Source organism: Oxyura jamaicensis, chromosome 11 (assembly GCF_011077185.1).
Source record: "Oxyura jamaicensis isolate SHBP4307 breed ruddy duck chromosome 11, BPBGC_Ojam_1.0, whole genome shotgun sequence".
NCBI classification, from domain to species: Eukaryota; Metazoa; Chordata; class Aves; order Anseriformes; family Anatidae; genus Oxyura; species Oxyura jamaicensis.
This window is the reverse complement of record NC_048903.1, coordinates 6416278-6441424: the sequence shown is the minus strand read 5'-3', so window position 1 is coordinate 6441424 and position 25147 is coordinate 6416278. Positions and strand designations below refer to the sequence as shown.

Genomic DNA, 25147 nt, shown 5'->3' with positions numbered 1-25147 from the left:
AGGGGAGCTGCCCAGTAGGGCGCGGCATTGTTGGGGGGCGGGTTGGGGCCGGGTGGCCGGTGGTGGCGGCGGCGGGGTGCTGAGGCGGGGCGCGGAGGGGGCGCCGAGTGCCCGCCCGCCGCCATGAACTCCCTGGAGCAGGCCGAGGGTGAGTGCCTCGGGGGGCGCTGCCGCAGCGCGCCGGAGCCGGCCGGGGCTGCCGGGAGGCCTCGGCTCCCCCTCAGCCGCAGTCCCGGGGCGCTGCCTCCCGGCCCCCGCTGTGACAGGCCCGGGGGGATTTCGGCTGGGTAAGCCCCCAGGTGCTGCCGCGGCGTCCCCGGCCGCGCGTCGGGAGGTGTTACTGACAGGACAGGAGGGTGGAAAAGGCGGCGGGGGCTGCGGCGCGGCAGGGGGCTCGGCAGGCGCGTTGCCGACCCGCGCAGCCCCGCGTCGTCAGGTGCCAGGTGCCGCGGCCGTCAGCTCGGAAAGGTTCCTAGGGCGCGGGCAGCCCCAAATAAAGGCGTTAACGTGCCCGTTCCCTGAAGGCTTTGTGGGCTCTCGCTGTTGTTTTAGCGTGCCTGCGGTCTATGAGTGTTTCGGGGGGCTACGATTGTCCATCACCTGCCTTTATGCCCACGGGGTGCTGTTCCGTAAAGTTCTTTGCGGGAAGCTGTTCTTCGGAGCTGGTTTCCCTGTGCTGTCTTCTAGCTTCGGTGACCGGTTGCAGGGAACAGTTAATTAGCTGTAATTGCGGGCACGGGCTCGCCTTCCCCAGAAGGGAGGCGGGGGACGGGCCGTCACCGCCGGGCTGGGGGCAGCAGCTGGGAGCAGTTAGCTGTGCTGCGGCGGGGGGCGAGGCGCTCCAATCTGCTGCGGGAATTCACCTCCCAGCCTCCTGGGAGTAAGCTTAAAATTTGGAAAAATGCCTTAGTAATGATCACGGCAGGCGTGTTTCTTCTATTCTTGTTCTCTAATCGCTTTATGGTGGCGCTTTAAGTAATTTAGCGGTAGTTTTAAGTTGAAGGAAAGGGTTTTGAGAGTGGCGTTAACTGAAACATTTCACCCGAAAGCCTGTGTGTGTATGCTATTAAAAACCTCACTCCACGAAGAATTCTGGTTTTGACGGGAATGTTGTTAAATACTGACCTTGCTTCACAGAAGCTTGAGTCTAAAATAGACTTCAGGTGAAACCACTCTTTGTAGGCAAACGTTGGGTGGTTGGCTAGGATCTTTAAACAAATTAGAAGTATAAACTTGAAGTGCTGCTCATCTTGTAACAGCAATTTAAACGACCTCAGTAAAACGATGGTGATAAGGAAAAACATATATTTAAAGAACTGAAGTACGATCAGTGAACTAGTGTTTGCTGTGGAGCTTACGTATATATTTGTATCTCTCTCTGTTGTATGGCATTAAAGGTTTCGACAAAATAAAGTAATCAAAGCCACACTGCTAGAAATAACCCCTTGAACAAGTAGCAAATTGCCAACCTCCTTTTCTTTTTTCACTGCTGTATGGATAATAGAACTTACGGCTTCCTGATGTACTTAATGTTCTAAAATATGTTACTTCTTATTTGTGTGGAGGGGCTGTTTAAAGTATTCTAAATCTAACTCCAGGTATTCTTAAAAGCTGTCTAAAGTACTCTGGATTCTTAACTACATTGATTTTCTTTCCAATAAGCAGGAATGTTTCTTGCATTTAGTATGCTTTCGTCATTACACATTGTTGCTGGAGTTGTGTGAAGCTACCCTGACTTTACTTTTATTTCATCTGAATGATCAATGCGTTGTTTCTATTTAAGAAAGTGGTGTGCACAGGGAAAAAGTCAATTCCTTTGATCTCTTACATCATAATTTGACTAAATAGATGAAGATCTAATTATGCTTGCTGTGTATCCTCCTCAGATCTCAAAGCTTTTGAACGAAGACTTACTGAATATATTGCATGTTTGCAACCAGCTACAGGACGTTGGAGAAGTAAGTTTGACATTGAAGGGATGAATAAGATTCTGTTTTATAAGGATTTTAGATCTGCCCGTGTGTATCTCTGATTTGTGCTTGCCCAAACAAAAATCTGTGCTCACGGTACTCTTACACAGGTTTCTGTGGCATGCGTATACTCTGCAAGAAGGCAGTAATGTGTAAACCTACAGTTAAAATTTAATATTTGCCTGGTTATTGTTCTTCAGAAACCATGTAGTGGGTTCCAATGACAATTTCCACTGTTGCCTGAACACAAATTTGACAAATCAAAAAAATGTATGAATTAAGGGAGTGAGTTGATATCCAATATTCAGAGTGCCAGTTGTCCTGGCAGATATGTTTTTAAAACTAATATTCTAGCCAGAGGGCAAGACAGAATGTGCTCAAGGCTGAATTATTCTGGAAGGAGCTGGGACATTAATTTGTTGTCTTTTTAATTTGTCTTTTTTTTTTTCCCTGTTTTATTTTGGTTTGTTGTTGGGTTGTGTTTTGTTGCTTTCTTTTTTTCTGTTGTTGTTTTTTTTTTTGAAGGCTTGTACTGCCTAGTTAGTCACTTCAGTTATCGGCACCAAACGTGATTGGGTTAGATAGTCCCTATAAAAAAGAAGATGAAGAAATTAAAACAGTGAGGCTCGAAGCAGAGAGAACTAAGGGCAGAATATGTCCTCATCTGCTCTAACAGAAAAGTTTGAAGTGGGGGGGGGGGGGTGAGGGAGGCACAACGTACCCTTGATATACTGCCAATTTAGGGGTCAGTAGTCTGTGGTAGAAACATACTGCTTTTTGGGTCTAAGATTCTGCTGAAGCTTCCATACTCAAAGAATACAGAAACTTTTAGTACATATAACTCATTTAAAATGTAGGAAGACTGAATGACAATACTTTCACACACATACACACACACAAAAATGCTTAAGAGCCACTGTTGAAAAATAAATGCTTTTCGATAGGGGTGACGTAGACTGCTTATGGCTCTCATTCTTTCTTTTATCAGTGATTCTGATAGTGGTATCGGTCTGCACAGCAACTGGTGCTTGGAACTGGTTAATAGACCCAGAGACACAAAAGGTAAAGATTGTGTTAGTCCTGAAGCTGATCTGCTTCGTAGCTTGGTGCTGCAGCTAAGTGCTGTAGTGCCTTGAAAGGCAAAAGGCTAAAGGTGGTTCTCCCATGACACCGGGAGATCATTTTCAGCTTTCAAGCTGGCTGGGCTGGTTGTGGAATATGTCCTAGGACACTGCCTGCCAAAATGCTACTATGTGAATCTGTATCGAAAGAATTGCTCACAAGTGTGTAGAAATGCCTAAGGGCAGTGTTTTTTGCATTCATTGAACAAGATAGCAGCTTTCTGTATGGTTTAAGAAAGTACATGCTAGGTGTAATTGGATTTCTTTCCTAGGTGTCCTTTTTCACATCGCTTTGGAATCACCCATTTTTCACAATTAGCTGTATTACCCTAATAGGCTTGTTCTTTGCTGGAATACATAAAAGAGTTGTGGCACCATCAATGTATCCTTTGATCATGTTTGTCAAGTTAAGTGCTTTAGTTATTAGTCAGGGTATTAGCATATGCTAATATTTACCATGTGCAAGCATTAGCTGCTTTCCTTGACACACTCCGCATAGTATCGCAGCCCGATGTCGAACCGTTCTGGCAGAATATAACATGTCCTGTGATGATGTAAGTGCTGGTTCACTGCCTAAACCCGTTTTTTAAGATGCCAGTAATTCAAAGAGGCGTGCAAGGTTTTTTTTCTGCACAGCACTTATATACGCAGTATCCAATTGTGTGGGTGCGTGTAAAGAATACAGAACACTTAGTATTTGATGTGTCTTTTTAAACATAGCCTGTAGAACTGAAGTGCAATTGTTAGACTCAGCTTTCAGGATCTAAACTTTATTTTTTTTTTTTTCTGTCTTGCAGACTGGAAAATTAATTTTGAAACCTAGGCCTCATGTTCAATAAGGGCTGTCTTCCTTCGTTTTTTTCCACTGCCATGGAAACCAAAAATGACCTTTTTTCTAAGGTAGTATGACAGTAAGAAACAAAACCACCCAAACAGGACTGGTTGTCACTGCCTAGGAGTGAGAGTCTTACACAGTTGACAGTGAAAGTGTGCAATATTACTTTCTTGAATATTTATCCAAATTCTTTGTTATCATATCAGTGCTTTTGCTACTTCTGATTACCTCTTTTTCAGTATTAATGTCACTTTTTTACTTCAGCTAAAACAGAACATACAGGAGAAGTATGTTAATTGGTTATAAAGTTGAACTTGAAAATCAAACCTCATTTGTGTTACGTCTTTGTAAGCTGTTGTAAATAGGAGACTAATGCCAACGTTCAGGAAAAAAAAATACATGCTATATGGATTTTCTTTTGTTCTCATGAACAGTATTGCAAGGAACACAAACCATTCCTGTGATGTTTTATTAGCACACTTACTCATTACAGCTGTCCTTGTCTCCTCGTCACTTTTTGGAACTGGTTAAAAGGCTCGCAGAAAGTCTGTCTGTCTGTTCTGGAGAGAACTGGTCTTACTGTTTAAGAACTTTGCAAATATATCAAGGATCATGTTTGTCAAGTTGTGTGTATATATGGTGCACCAGCCACTTTCATTGTGGTCACATGCAGCTCATTGATTGATCTGGTCACAACACTGCTATTTTAAGATTTTCACATTTTAAGAATTGTCTTAAATACGCTTGCACCATCCAAGTGATTGTAAAACTGTACTGTATCTTAATTCACAAGACCATTCTGAGTGGGTTTCATGCTGTGGTAGTCTGACTATGAAACTAGTATTCCAAATGTGTCGCTTCAGATTGGGTGAAGAAAACATAAACAGTGCCACAATAAAATAACATGTTATTCAAAGTGTTAAGAACAAGGTGTGGATGTTACCTGCAAGAAGTGTAACTTTTTGAATAGCTTAGGCTGTGAAGAGTTCTAAAAGTTGTTTAAGGTGCCTTTTTAATAGTTTTGAACTCTCTTAAATGACTAAAAGTGCACAGCTGTTGCAACTTCAGTAACTACAAGGCAGCCTGTTGCAGTACGCTGTCAATGGTGACATTAAAGATCGTCTGTGCTCCTTCCTCTCATCCTTCTGCCCGTCCGTGGTTTCAGACTGCTGTATATTTTGTAGGTAAAGGTGTATAAAATAAACCCTTTGTACAAAGAGCTGTGCCCTCCTTAATGCACCGTGCCCGCTTCGCCCAGCGCAGGCGGGGGCTGCGGCCCGGGGCGCTGGGGGGGGCGCGGGGCGGGCGCTGGGCGGCGGGGCCGGGCCGAGCCAAGCCGGGCGGGGCCGGGCCGAGCCGCGGCTGCGCTGTGCCGCACACGTGGGTGCGCCGGCGCCGAGCGGGCGTGCAGCCATGGGGAAGAGCCGGGCGCGGCGGTTCCGAAGGCCCCCCCCGGCCCCGAGCGGCCCCGAGCAGGGCAGCCCCGAGGAAGAGCCGGCGGCGGAGCTGCTGGAGAAGGTGAGCGTGGCCCGCGGGAACCGGCGGCGGCAGCGGAGTGAGACCCCCGGTCCGGAGCCGGCTGCGCCCGGGGGTGCGGAGCGGGGCGGTGGGACCGCGGAGATGAGCGGGCGCCCCGCCGTCGGGCCCCCCGTGCCTTCCCCGCTCGTGCTGCGGCGGCACTGCTCGGCCGCCTGGCCCCGGGAAGGCAGGCGCTGCCTCCCAGCTGGGCCTCGCTCCGCTGCTGCCCGGACGGCTCGGAGCGGGACGGGACGGGACGGGACGCTATGCTGCCTCCCCTCACCTCCCCGGAGGGGCTCTGAAGGCGGTTCTGCTGCCGCCTGCCTCGTCCGAGGGTTTTGTACAGGTAGCAAGAGCAGCGAGCGTCAGCCACTCTAGGAAGTCTCCGGCAAGATGCTGAAAATGGCTGGCAGTAGGCACTTACTCGCCACGTTCCTTTGGTTTGGGTTTAGGCATTACAGATGAAAACCGGAGCTTAAACCTCCTTGTGCGTGCGTTAGGTTGATATTATTAAAAAGCTGCTTTCCCTTTTGTAAATAAATCCCCTTTGGTCACTTCACCTGAAAGAAAAGATTGAACAAATCACTGCTTATTTTTCTGAAACAATCCTGTTGCTGGTTTAAAACAAAAAAGTACAAACATATACAAATGCATGGGTGAGGATGAGAGGTCTGTGGGGTATGGTATCACACTCTTTTCCACTCTGCTCTTCAGCGGGTGCTTGTTTTCTCTGTTTTGTTTTCAGTAATCCCCATGGCCTTCCAGGCAGTCACTTTTATTGTTTTCATGGATTGCAATTCTGACAGCTCGTCTAAACCTCTGCTACACTGCGAGCTGGTGTCGTCTCGTGGACAGAGAGAACAGTTGCTCCTTGTGTTCTTTATCCAGATGCCTTTGCCTGAGGGCTATTATGTGTTTGCATATTTTTTGATTCTTCAGTTCTTTATGGTGTCATTTCTTATGTCCATTATACTTCTGGATGGTATTTTTCCCCTACTTCTGTGCATGCTTTTTTAAGCATGGTAAACAAAAGTAGATACTAGGTCTCACCAGTGCCAGCTAGCGTCAAATCTGTGTCTGAACTACTGCTCTCTTGTTTAACACCCATAACATGATTTATCCAGTCATTATAGATAACCTCATAACCCGTGTGAAGATTTATAAACCTCTGTGGAAGCTGAAAGCTCTTGATTCTCTTCAGGACCAGTAAAGCAGGAGCTACTGTGCTGTGGTCTACAAACGGAAAGGCAGATGAGCCTTTTCACTTGATTAAAAACTTCCAGCTACTTCTCCCCTTGCCCTTGATCTGTTTGTGTCTCCCCAGCTACAACATCCGAGTGCTGAAGTGAGAGAGTGTGCCTGTGCCAGTATTTCCAAGCTGCTGCAGCAGAAACATGTAATCCCGGCCTTTTTGCAGAGAGACGTTGTCCGGTGTTTAGGACCGATGCTGCTGGATCACAGTTTAGCTGTTCGTGAGACAGCTGCGGGCGCTCTCCGGTAAGCAGTTGCTAACATTCAGAGTTCAAACGAGGTGTTCTTGGTGTGGTAAATAAGAGAATGGGTTTCCCCTGTTAAAAGCCATGGCCTTAAATTCCCTCCCTCTCTTTCTTCAACTCTGTTTTGTGTAAGTATTCCTCAGTCAGTCGAAGTCTTGGAGAGAGGAGAGGGAGGACTCTCTTGGCCTGATGGGGCACCCTCAGGCTTCAGTGTCAGGAACAGGGTTTAAGTTAGCTGCTGCCAGTGGGATGCATTGCTTTCCAACCTTACTTCAGGAAAGAAAACCTGTTATGTGAAGAAATCTAGAGAACTTGAACGCTGCTGGTATGACATTTTGTGTCTTGATAACCCCAGGAGTAGTGGGTTAGCTAGAGAGTGCACATATGTTGCTTTTGAGAGCCTTTTAAATACTAGCATCATTCTGAGTTGTCATTCTGTATTCAGACCTACCACTTGCTGTACTTGTACAGAAACATAATACTAATACTCAATAACGTTCAAGTTGTATCTTACACCGTATGAGTAGCTTTCAGAAGTTGTGTCTTAGACTAGATAAGCCTCCTAGCTATGCTAGACAAGTAGATAAATCTTTTTTTTTTTCTAACACCAAACTTAAATTCTTTACTATAGGAAGGGGTAGAAGACTAAAGATAGTGATTAAGCAGATCCTTTTTAATCCAAAATATACCATTACCTTTACAGAAAAAGTATTGAATACAGGTTTTTGAAATACCCCTGGAAAGTACTGAATCTGATCCGAAGTATGTATTTTTCCCAGAAATCTGAGTGCTTGCGGAGGGTTTGAAGTCTGTGATGACATGGTGACAAAAGACATCATGACTCCCCTTGTTGCACTTCTGAAAGAGGTACGTTTATATTTATTCTGATTTTAAAACCAATCTAGCCATTTAATTATCTTATTTTCCAATGTAGTTTGGTGGTTTTTTTATATCTGTTTTCAAGATAAGATACTTGCAAGATCTTTAAAAGAATATTTCAGGAGATGTATCTGCTCTTCAGGATTGTTAATTGCTATATGTTTGGGTATCACCCAAGTGAATTTATAGAATATGTTGCCTTTTCATCATTAGGATTTGCTAGTAAATCTACACTACTAACAACTCTTGATATGTATAACTCTTTTAAAAACACTACAAACCACTTGGTTTTGCCTTCTGACCTGCTAACTTGGGTCCATGGAGAGGTGTGCTGCATAGGATGGGTTTTGCATAAACAGGCTGGAGATTTTGGGTCTGGAGTGTCGTTCAGGGCAAGTCAGGTCTGTCGGTCAAGATTTAGATAGAAAATTTATGTTGCATCATTATTCTAGTGAGAGGTTTTGGTAAATCATTTTGTCTCAATGAAAGCTTAAATTTACGGTTGAGTAGTTACTGCTTCTGTAGAATAATCTGTACTGAATACCTGTTCTCTGTTTGGTCCAGGTTTTGCAGTGCAGTTTGGAAATTGCATTGAGTTCTGTCACCTGCTGTCTTTGAGCAGTCTTGAGAAATACCATCACTTTCTGTATGTTTCTTCCCCATTTTAAAATAAGGGTAATAGTATTGTTGTAAAGCACAGCAATATAGATAGCGAATTAGCCTTTGTGATTAAAACTGCTGAAAATCGCATACCAACTGTAGTAGGCCAAAATGACATTTCAGGTTCTAAAATTGCTAAGCATTTCTTTATAAAAATAAAAGTTTCTGAAGTCTGACTGCAAAGCAAGTACTGTAAGAGTCTGTTTCTACAGGAGGAAAAAAAAATCAATGATTCAATTCCATTGTGACTCAGTTTTCATAGAGAATAGAAAACTAGTCAGGTTTTCTGATATTAAACACTTCATGAGAGATCTCTCAATTCCCTCTGCTTCAAACATTTTAAGTTTTTGCTTTTCTTCTTGGCTTGCTTCCCAACCCCGGTTCTCTTATTTGGTTGTAGTGTAGCACTGGACTAGATGCTAACCAGCTCTCTCCAAAGAAATGCAGCGAGATGAACAAAAATTACGTTGAAGATATAGCCAATGAGGCTATTAACTTGCTGTGGAATGTATGGTAAGTTCGATGTTAACGCTTGCCTCTCAAAAGAGCTAAATGAAATTGCTCCTGAAAGAGCATGGTGATCGAGGCAGAAGAGAAATGGCTGTCCTTGCATGAGAAGATATGTTCAGTTGCAGGTTCTGATTTCTGCCTGTGTAGCTCCTACATGTCTTGCTAATAAACGTCGAGTCCACAACTGAAATGCAAAAGCAATCTATGATAGAGAATAAATTTGTAAGTGAAAGATTTTAGAAATGTACAAAGCTGCTAATTAGTTTCAGGAGAGCAACAAAGTTTTCTTTCTATTGACCCTTCTAAGTTCAGGTACTGTTTTCTGAAGGCGCTCTGTCATAGTGTGTTTGAAGACACTTGGACAGTTTGAGCTTTCTTGTCTTGCATGCAGCTCCTGTAGATCCATACTACGATACGGGAGATGGCTTTTAAAGAATTTTTTTATTTTAGTGCTTATTCCCTCTGCAGAACTTATTGAAAGTTATATGAAGTACTTGAGCAACTACCCACAGTGAGTGAGGCACTGGTTAAAAAAAAAAAAAAAAAATAACTGCATAATTTTGTGAGAAAAGAATGTGAATAGCTCAGTTAGTAATTTATATTGAAAACACTGGGTAAAAGAGGTACAGCAACGCTGTTCATGTGGAAATGGCTATAGACAGGGAAGTGATAAAAACCAGTTACAGAAGTTCTTGAATTTTGTATTATTTCTCCTCACTTTGTAACAATTGCACATCATTTTGCTCTTTGGTCCATATAGAATTGTGGTTTGTACTATACAGTATTTCAGTGGAGTTGCTTCTGTATGGTTGCTGGCTTGAGGTCTTGTTTTTATTTTATTTTATTTTATTTTATTTTTTTTAAGGGATTGACATCTAGAACAGTACAGAAAATGTTTGCTCAGCATCTTACACAGAATGTGACCCCTTGTAACTCTGAGTCAACTAAATTTTTGTGTGTGTTCATTTTCTTTAATTGCCTTTGTGTAGACATAAGTGCTTTGGAACAGGAACTGTAATCATTAAGCGTGCTATAAATCACTTCTGTATTTTGAACTCTGTGGCTATGACCATGAACTGTTGGCGTCAGTGCTAAGTTTGGTACTTAAAAAATTGGAGCTGGTGTTGCTAATGAGATACGATATTTTCAAAAGTAATTTTTTGAAGAACACTGTAGCTAGTCAGGTCCAATGCTGTTTTAGCTAGAATTTGTCTTAATTCATATTTTGGTTAAAAACAGAAATGGCTGTGGAAACTTGAAGAAATACAAATCCCACAGTTGTTAACTGAAGTGAATGTTGTGTTTAATACTGATTTAAGATGTATTTCTGAATGTCAAGCAGTGGTCATTTTCTAGATTAAATGACTCTTTCGATAGGAGAGGCAGCAGCCCCTTCTGTTATCGGTGTGTCTGTGGATGAAGTCATCCACGGGTGCAGAAAGCCCTGGGCTGGCTTGTAGCCCGCAGCTGTAAGCTGCCTTTCATGCGCAGGCTGGCTCTGTTCACAAGAGAATGCACTTAGGCTAATAAACTCCTGAATAAGGTGTATGAGGAAGCAGCTGACAGAAGGCAGCTTTCCTCAGAGGTATTCTAGCGTCTTTCCATTTTACGTATTGACCATAACCTCAGCAATGAGGGGCAGCTCATTGGCTAAAATGTAATTCTTAGGTAGGTTTTAAAAATACAGACATGAGAAATACTGAGTACATGTTACTTAAGATGTTGTTACAATAACTTTTTTTTTTTTTCCTGGGAAAAGTATTTTATTGACCTTTTTTTATGCAACAATAGTGAATGCAACAATACAGCAGTGTCCATATTCAATAAAGAAGGGTGTTTGGAGGCTGTGTTACATTACATGAAGAAATTTTCCACAAACGTGGACCTGGCTATTACAGTAGGTAAGTGGTAAAAAGAAGATAAAGGTCTAAAGATATTTTTTCTTTACAATCTGAATGTAGTACTGATGTCAAATCGATTGCATAATGCACCTGTTACTTAAACTGTACACTGAATATAAGGCTTTGAATTCCTTTCTGAACAGTTCATCATTTAGAAGTTGGCATCTGTTCTGTTTGTTTTCAGTCTGAAGGGGAATGGAGCATTGATTGTTACATGGGAGGAAAAAATTTGTGGAAAGAAAGTACATGAAGAAGGATGAGGATGTGTCTTTCATTTTGTTTTCTGTTTGTTTTTTTTTTTTTTTTTTTTTTTTTTTTTTTTAGAGCAAAGTACATAGTCCATCTGAAAAACAAAACGAACAAAATCAAATGACTCCTATCATTGCGATCATATTTGTATTAGTATTGCTGTTACGGTCTTATATAAGGGTCTTGGTTGTGTATGTACTTGGAATGTTTTTGGTGTTTTTCCTAATGCATATATGGCGGAGAAATTGAATATAATGTAGCTGAAACTGATCCAGCTAGTCCTGTGTCTGATATGGTACTGTTCTCACCTGTACTACATACGGGTTTGCTGGAGGATGTCTGTTAATCTAAAACAATTTGTGAAGGACAGTGTCATACCATTACAATATGATGCTGCAGGACATGTTTTTTCCTGTTTGTATTTAATTACTCCAGCTTTCAGGAGTACAGTGCATTCTTACTAGGAGACTGAAAGCTCCTATTGGGTTTGTTAGTTATCTTTTTTTGTTCACTACAGCAAACTGCTTACAGGCAGTGACGGAAGATAATCCAGATCTGCTTTCTTCATTCAATGCCTCTGCACAACAAGTATTGGAAACTGTGATGTTGTGTCCAGAGACCACAATGAAGCATGTACTTCTGAGAACACTGATTGCAGGTATGATGTTTGAGGGCATTCATTCTTTTGTGTTGGACAGCACATGAAGTAATGGGGTGCTGTCCTATCACCTAGCTATAAGCAAAGCCTGCATAGACGGTTCGTAAGGTTATTTCTGCCTCTTGGGCTTGTGTTCTATGGTGCTGTCCTGGTTTAAGTTAGGACAGAATTTATTTTCCTCCTAGTAGCTAGTAGGGTGCTATGTTTTGGATTAGGATGAGAAGAGTGCTGATAACATGCTGATGTTTTACTTGCTGCAGAGCACTGCTTACACCAAGCCAAGGACTTTTCAGCTCCTCGCTCTGTCCTGCCAGCGGGCAGGCTGGGGGTGCAGCAGGAGATGGGAGGGGACAGACCCAGAACAGCTGACCCCAACTGGCCCAAGGGGTATTCCATCCCATCTGACGGCATGCTGAACAATGTATAGGGGTGGCTAGCCGGGGTGGGGGGCCGGCTGCTCGGGGCTGGGCTGGGCATTGGTCAGCGGGTGGTGAGCAATTGCATTGTGCATCGCTTGTTTTGTACATGTTATTAGCAGTAGTATATTATCATTATTATTATAATTGTTAATATTATTTTCCTGTCTTAATAAACTGTCTTTATCTCAACTCACAGGCTTCACTTTCCCATTTCTCTCCCCCATCCCAGAGAGGGAAGGGGGAGGGTGAGCAAACGGCTGTGTGGTGTTTAGCTGCCGGCCGGGTTAAACCACAGTAGGTGTTTTGGAGGGAAAGATGGTTCCAAATGTCTGTAGATAGTTCAAGAACTGTCTCAACTGCTTGATTCTGAATTTGGTACCTCTTCGGCATGATAACCCATTTTAAAGGTTCATTTGGTTTTCACCAGTGAAATGAGTCAATAATAAATAGTACAGGGATTGTTTTGATCTTGAGGTATAAGCTTTTTACCTCACGTTTTCTATCTTCTGTCATCCTTTCTACCTCAAATGGTTAACTGTGATTTTTGGTATGGAAATGTAATAAATTAGTTTAATTTTGAGAATCCTTAAAATGTGGTAATCTCCTGGATTTTTTTTGTCACACGTAAAAAGTGTCACCAAAATTACTCCTTAAAAATACTGTGTGTATTCTTACATGCTAGAGTTTACTTGAGCTTATGGTCTGGACATTATTACAGATATAAACAGAAAAAAAAGCAAATCTGTGGAGAAAGGACTTAAAGATTCATAATGAAATATAAGCACTGAATATTGTAACTTGTGTAAGCTGTGTCCTCACTAAATACATGGCTCTTACAGAGCTGGGAATTGAGTATTTTAGTGCATTTTTACGTTTCAACTATTTTGTGTTTAGGCACCATCTGGAATATCAAGGACACCATTCCACCAGGCAGCCTGGGAAGCATGGTTAATGCAATCCTGAAGATTTTTTCAGAATCATTAGCAATAGATGCTGGTGAAACAATTATTCGTATGAATGAAGCTGAAAAAAACAGGTTAAAGCTTGCTGCAGACACAGAAACTGAGGAAAACATGAGTGATGGTATAGACAACTGTGCTGTAAGTGAAGATGATGACATGGAAGAAGTACCAAAAGGAAAAGTCAGAAGAGAACACGACATTTCAGACCTTCTTCCAGTAAGTGTGGCTGTCTGCCTCTGAGAGTTTAGTGTATTTGAGCATCTGGCTGTTGTTGACTAGCGTTTGCCAGAGTAACTGACTACTACCATTAATAATCTGAACTCCCAAGTGGCTTGTCTGTTTTAGTTAAGACTTCAAAGGTGAGCATGGAGAATTTCAACACAAATTGTTCAAATGTAGTCAAGTTGAGCAACAAATAAGGAAAGCACATTTCCATCTGTTTCATCTAGTGGGAAGTATATGCTAACCTGACCCTTTTACCTGTAGCTAGCACAGAAAGTTCCTGATCCCTGTATAAGATGACTGAGATGTTTAATGGTTGTAACCATTCAATCGTGAGTGGAGATTGCTGAGTTTAACAAATGCATTTGCTGTTCTGTATGCGAAAAGAAAACAGAAACAAATATTTTTGTTAGGGCTTTAGGTAACACGTTAGTAATCTTTTCTGTTATGATTTTAGTGCAGATGGCATTTTTAAAAGTAAAATTTGTTCACTAGTACAGCTGGTCATCTGAAATATCTGACAGAAAGATGATAGATAATGCCTCTTAGCTCGTTTTAAAAAGCTTTGGGGGTGGGGGTGTGAGAAGAGGAAATAGCTGGGTAGTATTTTTCACTGACAGTCTAGGTACTTGAAATTGCACTGAAATGTTGTTTTCCAAAATTAAATTTTGCATATTTTTTTTTAGTCTGATAAATGGGAACTGAAAGAAGTGACAGCCTTACTGATGGCTCAGCAGACTGCTTTGGAAATCATTGTTAATATGTGCTGCAGTGAAGGTTTGTAGGAATCTCTTTCATTGCAAGTGTTAGTGTTGCTTTTGTTTCTAGGATAAGTCATGTTTAGTTTGCTATTTGGTGGTCTTAGCCTTTAGGGTGAATGCACATAGATTTGTCTCCCTGATGTCCTTATCTGATTGAGAATCACAAGAATTAATTCTATTACTAATTTAAGTATTTTTCTCGTTTAAATAACATATTTTGCTTACATTTTTTTTTGCATGTTACTACAAATGCCATATGATTTAAAGAGGGAGGCTTTGTTCTGAGTACTTGTGCCAAAGATACATTTCCTAAAAAGTCTTACAGCAAATTCTTTGTTCAGTTAGTCTGGTCTAAGTGCTAATCTGATATAGTATGGGTGTGAATCCTATTACGGGACTGGGGCATCAGTTTTTTTTAAGCAGAGAAATGTTCTAGTTTTGATTTAGTTTTGATATTACAAATGTGGCGAAAGAAGGAGATGGCTTTTGCTTGAAACTCTGGCAGCAATGCAGATGTAGACTGTTAAGAGTTCTGCCTTTAAGAGGTTGTTTTTTTTTTTAATGCTGTTACTGTGGGTAGGTGGAATAGGGAAAAGATATTTTATATTCTTCTATGAGCTTTAAGTTTTGATGGCATTTCTCCAAATCTTCAGGAAAAGAAGTGAGTCTCAAATTCTGTTTAAAAACGCAATACCAAACATTTTAATTACTAATACAATTTGTGAGCCTGATGCAAAAGTAATTGTGTAGGAGATAACTTTGTAAGTAAATCTTTCAGGTTCTAATAATAAAATCCACAGTAATACCCAGATATTCCCAATGGTGATTTTTTTTCTCTTACAGCACAAGGAAATCCTGCACCTAGTATATGAAGCTCCTTTCATAACTGCATTTCTCATCTAATGAGCTGTAATTCATAAGCTCTCCCCTTTAATTGGAAAATCTCTTGTGGATAAGCTGCATATTCTGCCATTCACTCAGTGTAATGTAAGGTTGATTGTGTTGTATTTCACTACACTACTTTACCCATTCATGGGCAGACAGAAGTGTAGTTGGTAGAAATTAAGAGGAATCCAGAGGCAGCTGTTCATTTAATTTTCAAGCTATTTGATGACTAAAATAGCTTTAGCCGTTAGGCTGAGTTCACAGAAACACTCACTTTGCCACAGAACTAAGGGAAATAACCAGACTGGTGAAGAGATGTTCTCTTGAGTGCTGGCTGGCATTTGGAAAGAGAAACACAGTGCTCTCCCCCTTAACAGGGACACAGGAAGGAATCAGGCGACTCTGGCATTACTGTCCAATTTGTGGTTCGTAGGTTGCCAGCCCTAGTTAAGACAGGATTGCCATTGGAAATGCTCATGTATTTCCAATAATGTTACAAGAAACCTGACCTTAGTTGTGGGCTGATGTTCTAGAGTCTAGTTTTTGCTCTGCCCTGCTCACTGTGAGCTGTGATAACACTGCCTTTGTCTTTATTGCTGTAACATGGTCAGCTAGTATAGTGGTCATTTAATTTTCAAATTAGTTTTTTTTTCCCTTTGCTCTAAGATGCAGATGAAAACTTGGAAACTATTTTTTTTTTGTAGAAGCATCAAGAGGCAGACTAAAAGGGGCATGTGGGCTTTGTTTTCATGTTTGTTGTTCCTGTGGATCTGATGATGTTTTCTCATGGAAAGACTTAGTAATACCAACATGCTATGGGGGTGGAATTAATTGAGTGTTAACATGGGCAGCTTCTTTTGCTTGTAGTATAAAGTGGTCACAGCTTAATAAGTTAATTTGTATCAGACAAACAGTAGTCATCTCTTTGAAACAAATTCTTAAAGTACTGCGCAGTGCAGGTGACATCCGTTCTTTTAGACCTTTTACTGTATTTTAAGTGAAATAATTTACCTTTTGCCACAGAAAAAGTGCACGGCTATTTTAGTAACTAGATCACACATGAACTTGTTGTCAGACAAATTACATGGAGATGAATATATATTTTTTCACAGTAGTTAAATATCCTGACCTTTTCATAGAAGCAGAACTTTCACTCCTCAGTGAGGAGGATCTTTCCAGCCTGTAGACTTAGGGCTTGTGTAAACAGCAATTTTGCACCAGTTAAAATGTAACTAGGTCTAAAACAACTTCAGATAAATCAGTGTAAACCCTGTAAATCAGTGTAAACCCAGTGTAAACCCTGTGGACATGGAAATACCAGTTTAAATGTGGATGATAGACTTAGATTGTGCCCATCAGGCCAAGTCAGCTTTTAGCCATAGGCAGATTATTTTCTTTGCTGTAGCTGTGCCCATTGCTAATTCTCTTCCTAGAGCTGTCCTTCCAGATCTGCTAGGGTAGTAAATCATGCAAGTATAAACTCAGTTTAGGTTAATAACTATAAACTTTGTTTAAGTTACTTAAAATATGTTGCCTGAAATGGCTAACAGAGATGGTTTGGATTGCTTTGCCTTGCTTTGTTGTCATGATTTCCTTTTCACTGGCTTTGCTGTAGAGACAGCAGCATTTTCATCCAGTTCAGTTAGCACCCAGTTACAGGATATCTGTCTGTGGCTTTAGGACTGTGAGAAAAAACAGGTACTTTAACCTGATTTCGAGTTGTAAGCAAGTGAAACTGGGGTATTTGCATGCTTGAATCTATCCCAAAAAGTAAACTGGTACAATCCAAGTTAAAAATCTTAGTAAATGTTTTATGTTTCTTATGAAGTGCTTCTTTTATACATTATTTGATATCTCGAAGTAAAGCATACCAGAGAAAGAGGTGTCTGTGTATGGAGAACCTCTTTGATAAGAATATTTGTTCCCTGAGTGAATATAAAATAAGGAATTTTTTAAAATTAATCACTTTAAGCAAAAGTGGTTCTGTATTTATACCTGTTGCTTAATGGTTCTTGGGTTACGTGCACTTCGTTAGAGCACTAGAATTTAAGACTCTTAAACCAAGAGCTGGAGCCAAGTATAATTCAGAAGCGGGGTACCTATTGCATGAGTACTGTCACATTTAGAAGTCTCTCTTCTGTTTTCAGATCCCTCTGATGATGAATGGGAAGAGCTCTCCAGCAGTGATGAAAGCGACCTGTTTATGGAAAATTCTTACAATGAAGGTAGTGGGTTACTGATGACACCCCTATGCCTCTCTGATGAGGTTCACTCAGCATTTCTGAACAACCTTATTCCAAAGAAGGTACCGTCTTTTGTTTCCAACACATGGTACAATCTTGGATTTGTGCCTGTATCCCAGGTTAGGCAAACAAACTATTCCAGTCCATCTGAAGAAGAGGAACATTTTTTTAAAGACAGTTTAGCTTCTTTTTTTCTTTTGTCCTAGAGGTGTAGCATCATTACATTAGTTGTCTTGACCTAAATAACGTAAGTAGGAATGGAACACTTCTGTTTCTGAAGTCTTGTGGTTTTGTCTTTTAATTAAGTTGGCTTTTCCAAAATACAGTGTTATTTCTTGATTTGCACGTGGAAAGATGACTTGCAAAAAAGAAAGGGAACTTTGAGTAGAAGCTTGGGTGCCAAATTTCCATGTTACCTAAGGCAAATGCAAGTAACCTATGTGAACAACAGCAGTCAGTGCTGAAAAATGACAAGTTCCTCTTTTACTCTCTTTTATACCTGGGGTACGGTATTTGACACCAACAAAAATGCAGGTGTTCTTGTTCCAGAATTGTTTTGGTCATTCTTATCTGGGGTTGTAAAGATAACATTCCTGACTTGAATCAGTTATTAAGGTACTTCAACATTGTGATAGAATTCTGACACAAGACTTGAGGTAAAAACATTCAGGGATTTTTGTACTTTATAGCAAGCAGTCTAAGATTCATGTCAAGATCTTTTACATTTGTAGCTATATGAAAGTTCTGAAACAGAATCTGTGAGAAGAAAGATTTAAATAAATAACAAATATAGCAGAGACCTAGAAAATTACCTTTTGTTCAGTACAGTTAGATACTTAAGATATGCTGTGCTAAACCAGTGTATAATTGCTCTGTTTGAGTGTTTAAGGAAGATTCTGGCAGTTTTAGCAAGTGAGACTTTTGCTGCCTGCAAAGCTTGCAGGATAGTCATGTATCAAATACATTGATTTGAGGTATCTGTTTGACATTAAGCTAAAACTTCAGTCTTCCCCCTCCCCACGCTTAAATAAACAAATAAGCTATATTGCTAAACCTTTCTTTTTCCCCTCCCCAGATTCTTGAAAAAACTGCTTTTCCGAACAGTGTTGCTCTAGACATCTGTATGCACAATCCGTCTTGGAAACCATTAATTCAAAAGTAGGAATTTCATTGTCTCTCTTGCTATTTTTAATGTATATTCAGTTGTTTTAGAATTCTTAGAAGGATTGTCCACCTTTGGGTTGCTTTTAAGATCTGGAAGATGGCAGATCTGATAAGTGATTTTCATAAGGAGATACAAATCTTCGTGTAAACTGCAAACCAATTTACAGGTTTATTTACTTAGTTCAAGATCCTTCTTTGTATTTCAACATTTATTTACAAAGATCTGCTAAGTGCATTTTTCATTTGTTTGTTTCAGACTGAACACAGTGCAGTGTAGAGCTTTAACATGTCTTCATAGCATTTTATTAGTGTCAGATGTGGATTGTCTTGGAGGAGCTTCAGCACTTCAGTCACTTGCACAGCACCTTTCACAGCTGGTCTTTTCTAAAACAGGTAAGATGTTCCAAGATGTGCTTAACCTATTGTATAGATATAAGGTAGATATGCACATCAAGTTTTACTGCCATTTTATTATTAAATTTATTCCTTTGCCCTTTCAAAATAAGGATTCTGAATGCTGGAAATGTGCTAACAGAACAGTGTATCCTGACACATGTTCACCCAAATTGAATTTTGAGCAAGTATGCTTCTAATGCAAGGCTGGCTTATGCCTGTACGTGCAAGAAGAAATTCACCAAAGCAAATTAATTCTACTTTGCTGTGAGATCAGGACTGTTTGTGTGATCATATTTGTTGATAATAGCAGTTTTTCATCCATCAGCCAAGTCATGAAGAAGAGACATTCTCCTTTTAAGTGGGGAAAATAACCTAAATAGCCATATGAAAAAAGGGTATCTGAAGTTTCTTTACATCTTTTTTTTTTTTTTTTTTTTTTTTTTCTCTAGGAGTCTTACGAAATTATGGTAGAAGTGGCTATTGCAAGGATCTCCATAATGCATGTTCTTATTATAGTAGGGAAGATAGCAGCCTTCTTGTCTCCAGGACATACATTATGTGTGTGATTTTTCACAGTTCATTGAAAATATATTTATAAAAAGAAAGTGAGCAAAGTTTTTATGACTAAATGTGAAAGCTGCTTATCTTCCTGTTATGATGGTGATTCAGTTTGAATGGAGAAGACAATAAATTGGATAATTTCATTTTTCTAAAAGTGATATTGGTTTAGAATATCAAATATATCCTGGTGATCACTGTAATGCATCCACCGTAATTCCTTCAAGACACATTATTTCCTAGAGATACCGTGTTGGTCTAATGCAGATATGCAGCAGTTAGCATTTCCGACTGCCTCCTGTAATCTCTTATGTTAAATCACTGTCATTCCAGTAATACTGCTGGGCCATTTACTCTGTGATCTCTGTTACTAACAGTAGAGAAGCTGAACTCAGTCTTTAAAAAAACACCTGGTTCCAAGTCAGTGATCTGGTTCCCTGATAGGCTGCTTCATTCAAACTATTTTACTAATGTGTTTCTGTTTTAGGGTCAGTGTCATGGCTCATCAATAAATCAGAGAGATTCTTAGAGGCTGGAAAAGCCTGCCAAATCTCAAAAGTGACAGAAAACATTTTTCCTCAAATGGATCTGTTGAAGCATAGCATATGCATAGCTTTGTCATTTCTTGTCTTTTAGAAGCTTGAGAGGCTTGGTTTTCTTCTCTTCCTTCAAGTGTCTTCATTCGTAGCCACAAATACGGTGTATGCAGTCCTTACTTGTATAGTATGACACTGCACTATTGCTTGGAATGCAACTGCCTGCAAGACGTGCATTTTTAAATCAAAATGTCACATTAGAAGGATGTGATCAGAGCACAGTACTTGAAAAAAACAAAATGCAGGGAATGAAAATAAATATGAAGATATTTTCCCTCGCAGTAGTTGGAAAGTTCTTAGATGAAACTGGAGAAATGATTGGCAGTACACAGAGGATACTAATAAATTAACTTAATGGCCCATGTCCATTTTCATTAACATTTTTCAATAGTTAAATGCTATCTAATGGAAACTGCCAGTAAGAGCTGATCAGACACCAACAAGTGATTACAAGGAATTTTGTGGTTTACGGGGTGAAAAAAGGCATAATGATCTAGTTGCATACCGGGGATGGCAGAGATGCATGTTAAATTAACGAGAGTTTCTGGTTCCGGAATAGTCCAGAACATAAGAACTCAGAGGAAAACAAAAGCTTCAAGAAATGCAGAACTTGCACTGAAGGTGCTTCTACTGATGAATTTTGAGTTAAACAGGAAAACACTGTTTGAATTGTACATTTCTAAAAGGTTATTAAACCACTAGAAAACAGGCTCTTTAAATGAATTGGAAAGAGTCCAATCTTCTGGGTGTCTAAAAAAGCTTACTTAGAAGAAGGCAGCTAAAGTACTCAATCAGCTTCTGTGGTTTTCTGTTCATGTAATACGGCCCACATGTAACACCAAGTTTTCAAGCTGCTACTCTTGAGTGTGGTGGTTTATACTATATGTTAGGTCATGCAAATGGCTTAACCAGGGGTGTGCCTGAAAATAAAGACCAAAAAGAACTATGATCTATCTTCCAGATACAATTAATACTGAATTTAAAAATTCACTATGGTTACAACCTACAAAGACCAGTCTCTGAAAATCCTGTTTGTGGTAGTATGTGGAGGAACAATTAAGGAATTCATATTTCTTTGCTGTGTATATCCTTTATCTTTGTGATTAACTTTTGGCTTTGGGTTCAATTCTTTGACAGAACTCCCTGAAGACACAGAATTCCTGGAAGCCATAACCAGTGCTTTGAGGGCTCTCTTACAAACAATGGCATCAAAGAACATCTCCCAGGTAAGAGGTTTCAAGCTCAATTGCTGCGGTAGATTAAAATTAATGTAAGATTGTGCTGAAATGTTTTTTTAAATAAAATCACTTACATGAGATAATCTGTAATTGTGAACACTGAATGATTTAAAACCCTGTACTTTCAGACTTAATATTTTTCTTGGACTTTACAGGAATACTTTGCTATATATGTTCTTCATAACGCATAAACAAGTGAGGTGTATTTCAAAACCAAAATAGCAATAAAAAACCCAGGTAGCATCTTTGAGATGAGACTGATATAATGACAAGTATTTTATCTACTAAATTACCACCTACATGTATTGAGTCTTTATTTCCTGATGTCACCCGGTTGAAGCTGTTTGTTCTTCTAGAATCTTTGTTGGATGTAGATGTCCAACGTTGAGCATGAGGTAAGCGTAGAAATTAAGCAAAATAATTCGTTGTAAAAGAGGTAATACTAGGTGGTCTGTGGGTCCTTTCTGTCTTTAAACTGAAAAAGAGAAATAAGTTGTAATGAGCTAGAAATAGCTATTGAGCTAGGTAAATTTGTGAAAACATTATTGGGCTCAGAACCATTTTTTCAGCTTTGTAATGGCCTTGGTTGTGTTCTGGAAGAAATAAGAAGTTGGAAAGGAAGGTTTAACTTTATTTTATTGTTGATTACATTTTCAGAAGTCGTGTATTTTTCATAATATAGGAATTTCTATTTCTGTGTTAGAAATCTGCCTGTGTGTTCAGTAGAAGCGGATTACCTAAATGTCATATTTGAAAATTTCCCTGGAAGTGTAAATTCTCTTTTTTTTAAATTATTATTTATTTTCCCTTTCCTCTCCATTGCTAAACAGTGTATGACTCCTGAGCAGCTACTAGCTTTATGTGAAGCTGGTATTCACAGCAGCAATGCCAGCGTTAGAGTGAATGTGGTGAGCATCCTCGGAATTTCTGGCAGTGTCCTGGCAAAATTACAAGATACAGCTGAAACGCTAAAGGTGAAAAAGCAAACTTTGTGTTGTAAGTCTGAAACTGTTTTGATGCTTCTTTAAATTTTCACAAGTACTCTTTGAAAAATGTTTTTTTTTTTTTTTTTTTATTTCAGATGATTGGAAAATTTCTTCTTGAGGTTGCTATGAAGGAATCTTCTCTTGTAGTAGCAGGAGAAGCCTTGGATGCGCTTTTTGATGTATTTGCAGATGGTAAAGAAGCAGAAAAAGCAGCGGTACAGATGAAGTTGCTTCCAGCACTGAAAGAATTTCAGCCAGTGTTCAAAATGAGGGTAGGCATCGGATGCAGCCAGCTTAGTATCTCAACACATGATGTGGGTTAGGGTTTGTGGGCTGGCGGAGAGATAATTAAGCAGGACTGTGTGACTTTATAAGATCATAGCAGAAAAATGAAAACAAATAATTGAATTCCTGCTATCCTGCTTTAAAGCAGAAGAAATGTACTTACCTTGCAGTTCATGGAACCATTAAAGTATCCACACAGCATGAGCATTGCAACATCTGTGATACACTATCAGTGTTGCTGAAGTCCAAATGACTATTTTCCTGAAACTCTTGTAACAATAATCCTTCAGATGTCCCTGGAGAACAGCTGATTTGGTGGGAGAGAGAAGTCCTATCTGAAGCTACACTGACATCTTTTGTTTTTGACTTGATGTAGTTGCAGGTGGATATTTCTGTTCTGTTGCTGGTTAGTTATCCTGTATTTTCAAGAACTACACAGCTAAAATTCTAAGCTGTGTTTTTAATTAGAACTTCGTCTTAAATAGCAAATGACCTTCAGCGCATAATTTTTCGCTCAGATGAAGCCTGAGGAATGATTTCTGTAGTCTTAGAACTAAGTACATTTTATGTGTATATAAAATAAATACTTGACAGTACTACAGGTGTTTGGTTAGTTAGATGTGCAAGGTCTTTAATTTAAAAAGCTACAGTTAATAAATGTATGTATTAGATTTATGAGCAAAATAGGATGCCAGTAGTAGTCTAGTTCTGGGCAGAGATGTCTTGTAAATTACTTGCAGAAGCATTTGCTAGCTGTGAATGTGTGCACGTAAATATGTGGGTGTTCTCAAAAGGCATGGGTAGCGTGCCTTGCTAGAGAACCTCTATGCAACTGTTAGAAACTTCTGGTGATCTAATTGAAAAACTTCTCCATTAGTAAAATATGTATTTTTTGGTTTTACAGATGCGAAAAGAAGGCAAAGAACAATGTAGTACAGATCAGCTTTGTGTTCTTGACAATGTGAAGATGAATTTGAGACGATTCATTGCATATCAGGAGACGCTAGGCAAAAACCCAACTTGAAACATCGAGGAACTTTAAAATAAGGTTTCCTTATTGAAAAATGTTTTCCAAAAATGTAACCATTTTGAACTTCTAAAATGTATTGAGCAGAACAGTTTTTGCTTTCATGTTCCTATTAGATTTTTAAACATTCAGTATTTTATACTCCTGGGTTGATGCAATATGTAAGTCACATCAGCATAAAAATGCATAGCATACTTTGAGATTAAATGTTAGCAGTGATGATAATGTGCTTTTGCAGTCCTGAGATCTGTAAATAGCACCGCTGTCATTGTTAAGAAACTGTAATGTATCCTGGTGGACAAGTTCAATTGCATGAAAAAGTAATTTAAAGAATATTGTCAGATATGCCCTAGATCAAGGTGGGGGGAACAGGACGCTGAAGATATTTTGAGGGAATTGAGCAGTGGCAGGTTGTTCCTATTTGCCATTTGCCCTTAACTATTTCTAAAATTGCACAGGCACTTATGGCAAGATTCACAAGAAAAGTGTGTGACATTGTATAGATTACTATCAGCACTTAGATCTGTTGCTTCTTAAGGTTTATCAAAGAGGAAACTGTTTGCTTCATTTATGATAGATTTGGTATGATAGCTTTTCACTCTTGAAATCAGTCTGAGAGAATGCTATTCTTAAACAGTTCCATGTTTTTAATTTGATTGGTATTTCTGAAAATCAAGTCTCCCGATGTACCTTCTTCCTTGTAATTCTACATCAGGATGAATTTGAATTCAGGGAAGTAGTAAACATAATAAAAATATTTTGTTATACTGAGGTATTATCTAAAGTAATTTTATAACTGCTGAAAATCTTTTTAAGGTATTTGCGATAGAGATCTTTAAGCTGTAAAATACAGAAACTATTTTCAAAAATGTCACTGATTCATGAAGAGACTGTATGTGCACTCCCATGTATCCAAAGTTTTGGTTTTGTATCTATGAACGAGATACTCATATACTTCAGGGGTTTTTATTTTTACTTTTTTAGGAAAATGCATTTTTTATGCTGATTTTTGAAATGGGACATCCCTCCTCCCTCTGTTAAGATAGGTGTCTAGTTTTTGGTAAGATTCTGCGCATGGTGTTAGGCATGAAACAAAAAAGACCAAATTTACTCAGTCTGTAAGGTATCAGTCTGTTAGTTTGGAAAGCAGGCTTTGGAACTGGCCAGAAAACTTGCAAATGGCTGATTTAAAAAAAAAAAAATCTGACATACGGTCTTTTGCCAAATGCAAGCAAGAGGGAGTGAAAACTGAGTTTTAAGCAGCTCCACAGCATGTAAGTCCTGTTACTGCTAGTACTTCTCAGAAGTTTGATTAAATGTGTGGTGTGATGCCTGCTAGTCAAGTGTGCAAGTGAGTGTGCACAATTGGGAAGGCTCCAGGGCGATTGGGTCTGGCTCCAAAAGTCTGGGAGAAGTCCTGAGGAGATGGAGCTGTTGAAGAAGTTATCCTGTCGTTCAGCAAGGGCAGCCAGTGACAAGGGCTGGAGTGTAACAGCTGAGGAAAGAGTAGTGAGGTGGATTAGGGCATAAGACTACACAGTGTGGATTTTAATCCCAATGTTAATATACTTGCTGTTTGCTGAGGATAGTATAATATTAGTTTGATTT

The 25147-nt window shown here is 39.7% G+C and overlaps 2 protein-coding genes across 3 annotated transcripts; both read left to right on the top strand.

Moving 5' to 3' along the window:
- Positions 1 to 5143, top strand: CNEP1R1 (CTD nuclear envelope phosphatase 1 regulatory subunit 1). Its single transcript, XM_035336721.1, has 6 exons — positions 1 to 148; positions 1887 to 1958; positions 2959 to 3032; positions 3364 to 3473; positions 3591 to 3645; positions 3889 to 5143. The coding sequence occupies exons 1-6, from the start codon at positions 124 to 126 to the stop codon at positions 3928 to 3930; spliced, it is 378 nt and encodes a 125-aa protein (XP_035192612.1). The 5' UTR covers positions 1 to 123; the 3' UTR covers positions 3931 to 5143.
- Positions 5144 to 5289: 146 nt separating this feature from the next.
- HEATR3 (HEAT repeat containing 3) lies at positions 5290 to 25147 on the top strand. Of its 2 annotated transcripts, XM_035336719.1 has the most exons (15): positions 5290 to 5444; positions 6769 to 6941; positions 7720 to 7807; positions 8880 to 8992; positions 10781 to 10890; positions 11657 to 11797; positions 13111 to 13394; positions 14087 to 14177; positions 17194 to 17351; positions 18365 to 18447; positions 18710 to 18846; positions 21141 to 21229; positions 22072 to 22215; positions 22323 to 22499; positions 23417 to 25147. In XM_035336719.1, exons 1-15 carry the CDS (start codon positions 5340 to 5342, stop codon positions 23534 to 23536), a joined length of 2013 nt encoding a protein of 670 aa, XP_035192610.1. In that variant the 5' UTR covers positions 5290 to 5339; the 3' UTR covers positions 23537 to 25147. The 2 variants fall into 2 exon arrangements, with proteins under 2 accessions (XP_035192610.1, XP_035192611.1); XM_035336720.1 differs by lacking the exons at positions 5290 to 5444; positions 6769 to 6941 and adding an exon at positions 8384 to 8465 and having other exon boundaries at positions 7714 to 7807.

Bases quoted from the DNA above. Each gene is read 5' to 3' on its own strand.
- CNEP1R1 (XM_035336721.1), top strand. From the start codon at position 124: ATGAACTCCCTGGAGCAGGCCGAGG. The intron at 1,959-2,958 runs GTAAGTTTGACA...TTCTTTTATCAG, and splicing joins AGCTACAGGACGTTGGAGAA to TGATTCTGATAGTGGTATCG. The intron at 3,646-3,888 runs GTAAGTGCTGGT...TCTGTCTTGCAG, and splicing joins ATAACATGTCCTGTGATGAT to ACTGGAAAATTAATTTTGAA.
- HEATR3 (XM_035336719.1), top strand. From the start codon at position 5,340: ATGGGGAAGAGCCGGGCGCGGCGGTTCCGAAGGCCCCCCCCGGCCCCG. The intron at 11,798-13,110 runs GTATGATGTTTG...TTTTGTGTTTAG, and splicing joins TCTGAGAACACTGATTGCAG to GCACCATCTGGAATATCAAG. The intron at 13,395-14,086 runs GTAAGTGTGGCT...ATTTTTTTTTAG, and splicing joins ACATTTCAGACCTTCTTCCA to TCTGATAAATGGGAACTGAA.